The following is a 3,524-nucleotide window of genomic DNA, read 5'->3' on the forward strand; positions in this document are numbered from 1 at the left end:
TGACTATAACTTAATTAACATCATATAATAAAGATACAGATATATATATTAATATATATATATAGATATAGATATTTGATTAATTAGTACCCTCACATTTGGTGTCATTTTCTTGTCTAACTTTCTTAATCTTTGCACCGAGATCAGCACGGAGAGCTGGAGGGAATAAAGATTCAATCTCGTTGGATAGATCAAGAAGAACTCTTCGACGAGCCGGGGATTTTCTTTTATTTGATGGAAGGGATTTAGGTTTTCTTGGTGCAGGTGGACATGGAAGAAGCGTCGGAATTTTGTGATTCAAAGATGTAGGAGTCTTGCATCCATCATCAAGATCTTGTTGTTCTTGTTCTTGTTCTTGAATCTTGAATTCTCCTAAAGATGGCAATTTTATTTTCAAAGTGGAAATCAACAACTTGCATTTATCTTCTTGATGTTCTTGCACTTCTTCTTCTTCGTCTTCTTCAGGAAGGTCGTCGGGATCACTACTGATTTGTAAAGGTGCAATATCACACTCATCTTCAAATTTTAATGCGGGTCTTACAAGGAAATTGAATTCCATAGAACTCAGATCCTTCTCAGATAATAACATCTCAGAATTCGATACCCCCATGAATGAAAAAGAATTCAATTGGGAAAACATGAAGATAATTTATCCAAAAAGAAAAAAAGAAAGTTCAATTATCACAAGAGAGAAACCAACGCAAACAAACAAAGTACAAGAACCAAGAAAAAGGAACCTAAAAAGCCATATTAATTCTTAGGCTTTGTATTATAGGATCAAGAAGACAGGAAATTATTGTATAGGAAGAAGGATATGAACAAACAAAACAAAAGAAAACAAGAAAGAAGTAATAAAGACTACTGCTGCTGCTCTATATCTAAGAGACTCATTAGGGATGGAAGGATAAGATAATAAAAGAGAAAGAGAAAAAGAAAGAGAAAGAGAAAGAAATGGTTGATGTATAGAAATGAAGTAGCTTTCTTTAAGCTTCTCTCTTGGATTTTAGCTATGGAAGTTTTTCTTTCTTTTTTATCTTTCTGTGAGAGAGAGAGAGAGAGAGAGAGAGAGAGAGAGAATGTAGGGAGTGTTTTGAACCAAACCCACTTGGGCGAAGGATCCAATGCAACAAATAGGCAACATATATTCACATCTCTTGTCCTTTTCTTTCTCTCAATTCAATTTTTTTTTTAAATCTCTAAACTCTTATTTTATATTAATTTATTTGAATTTCTTGGCTATTTTTGATGTAATAGATCTAACTGTCGTTATTTATATCATAAATATTCTATATTTGAATTAATAAAAAACTGATGTAAATTTATAATTTTATAAATAACTAAGGCCTTCTTTGAGTTAAAAAATCCTAAGATTTATAAATTTAGCTAGAATCTATAAATTTAAAATTTATAAATTTTATTATTTAAATTCAACATAACAAAATAGTATATTCTTATTTAAGAAATTAAGAACTATTTTTGAAATAATATTAAAATAAAAAATAAAAAATAAAACTCTTATCATTTTTTAAAATTTATTAATATCCTAAGTGAGAAATTCAAATTTTAAAAGATAAATTTTCTTTTAAGATCTAAAGATTTAGATTACTTTTTAGTTGTCAAACAATAATTTTAAATTTTTTCACTTAAAAATTAACCACCTCACAAAATAATTGATTGTTAAAGGAAAAAAAGGGAAAAAGGAAGAAAGAAAGGTTTCGCTCTAAAATTAAGGGAGCTGAAAAGTCTCTTTCGGTCGTCTGGGTCAGCCAATAAATTAACAATGACAAGTACTATAAAAAAAATAAAAATAAATAAATAAATAAAGGAAGAAAATCCGGTTTAAGCAAAAGCCAATCTCTTTTTCTTCTGATTTCTACACACTTTGATGCATCTTTTCACGTGGTTTACTACAGACTAACCATCTGATGTTAACGTGCATGTTAATCTATTTGCCACCTCTTTATTTCTCACGATATCACGTTCATTACCTTCAATTTCTCTTCATAAGAACATCCAAATAAATATATATATATATATATATATATAAAAGAACCCTGTAATTTGACTAATTTCTTGGTTTTTCTTAATGGGTAATTCTTGCATTGTCCATTTCTCCTAGATAAAGAGGGAGAAATAAAAACTTATGGGTGTAAAAACATGAATTAGTTTGTTGCCATTCTTTTTACTCTTGTTTGTATACTATTTGCTGAGCATTTGTAAGAAAATTGATGAATGAGTGCTTATGTTGTCCCTTGAAGTGGCTGCAAAAGGACAGTCTCTAGTGTGCTCTGCCTGATGAGGAGGCCATATTATTATTATTATTATTATCATTATTATTATTAAGCATGCTCATTTTTCATCAAACCCAACAGGCTCATTTTGTACTTTGAAATAATTGTACAAGTGATCTTACTACAAAATCCAATTTATATATTGCCATTTAAGCTCACCATTTATTTATTTAAGAGATATATATATACATTAATACCCTCTAAGGATACCTAATATAAAGTACTATATTACTTAATGTAAAGTACTATAATAAGTATATATTCCCTTCTTTTTCAACTTCACAAGAAATAGAAGAAATGAGGAAAGCCATATAAAGATAAATTATATTGATCTAAATCAACTAGTTAAACAAAATCAAGAACTATATTCACATGGGAAATAGTTGCTTCCATGTGCTTTACAAAATTTTTTATTTACCATATAGATTAATAGAATCTCAAGCATAGATTCACTTAAGAAGATTGCAATGCCCATAATCAAATTATAAAGTCAAAAACTTGTTATGACTTTCTTTTTCATGGGTAAGTAAGATGCTGATCAAATTCTTGACCAGAAACAACATACAAAATGCTGATAAAAAATTTGATATAGTCAATATATTAATAACAAGGAATTGTCACCTTCACCCACTACTGGGATCCCATAATCCATGATCAATTTTCACTAATCAAAACAAACTAACACGCCTTGTTTAGGCTCATAACCTTAATTAGTATCCACTAATTTTGAAATTGTAAAGCTGCATGCCTTGTTTTCATTAGAGCAGCTGTGCTCGCGTGGGTCCCAATGCAGGCAAACTTTCGTGATGTAGGGCCCAGATAAAAACTCAATGGAACCCACTGTAAATGATTCAATAGATTTAGAGTGATGCTGCAGTAAGATTGGTTTGGTCTTAGGATTCTTGCAATAGGTATAATTGGGGAAGTTAAGATTTGGTGAGTTTTGTTGTATTTTAGTAGTAAGACATTTTTTGATTGTAGCTAAAGAAAACAAAATGAAAGCAAATTTCTTTTAAGAAAAGAAATTAAAAGAAAGAAAAGAAAAGAAAAAAATTGACAACATGTAATATAACATGTCATGTCTTTTGAAATGATAGACTGATGAGATGATTTATTTATTTATTTATTTATATACATTTAATTTTTGAGAATGTGTTATTAGATGGGAAAAGGTAAGTGGGTCCCAAATGGGATTGCTTGGATTTCACCCCATCATGGACATGATAAGGTTTT

The 3,524-nt window shown here is 29.5% G+C and overlaps 1 protein-coding gene across 1 annotated transcript; it reads right to left on the bottom strand.

Annotated features, from left to right (window-relative positions):
- On the bottom strand, positions 1–1,089 carry LOC8276093 (cyclin-dependent protein kinase inhibitor SMR3). Its single transcript, XM_002533540.4, has one exon. The coding sequence runs from the start codon at positions 638–640 to the stop codon at positions 80–82; it is 561 nt and encodes a 186-aa protein (XP_002533586.2). The 5' UTR covers positions 641–1,089; the 3' UTR covers positions 1–79.
- Positions 1,090–3,524: the final 2,435 nt, after the last annotated feature.

Source organism: Ricinus communis, chromosome 8 (genome assembly GCF_019578655.1).
Source record: "Ricinus communis isolate WT05 ecotype wild-type chromosome 8, ASM1957865v1, whole genome shotgun sequence".
Taxonomy (NCBI): domain Eukaryota; kingdom Viridiplantae; phylum Streptophyta; class Magnoliopsida; order Malpighiales; family Euphorbiaceae; genus Ricinus; species Ricinus communis.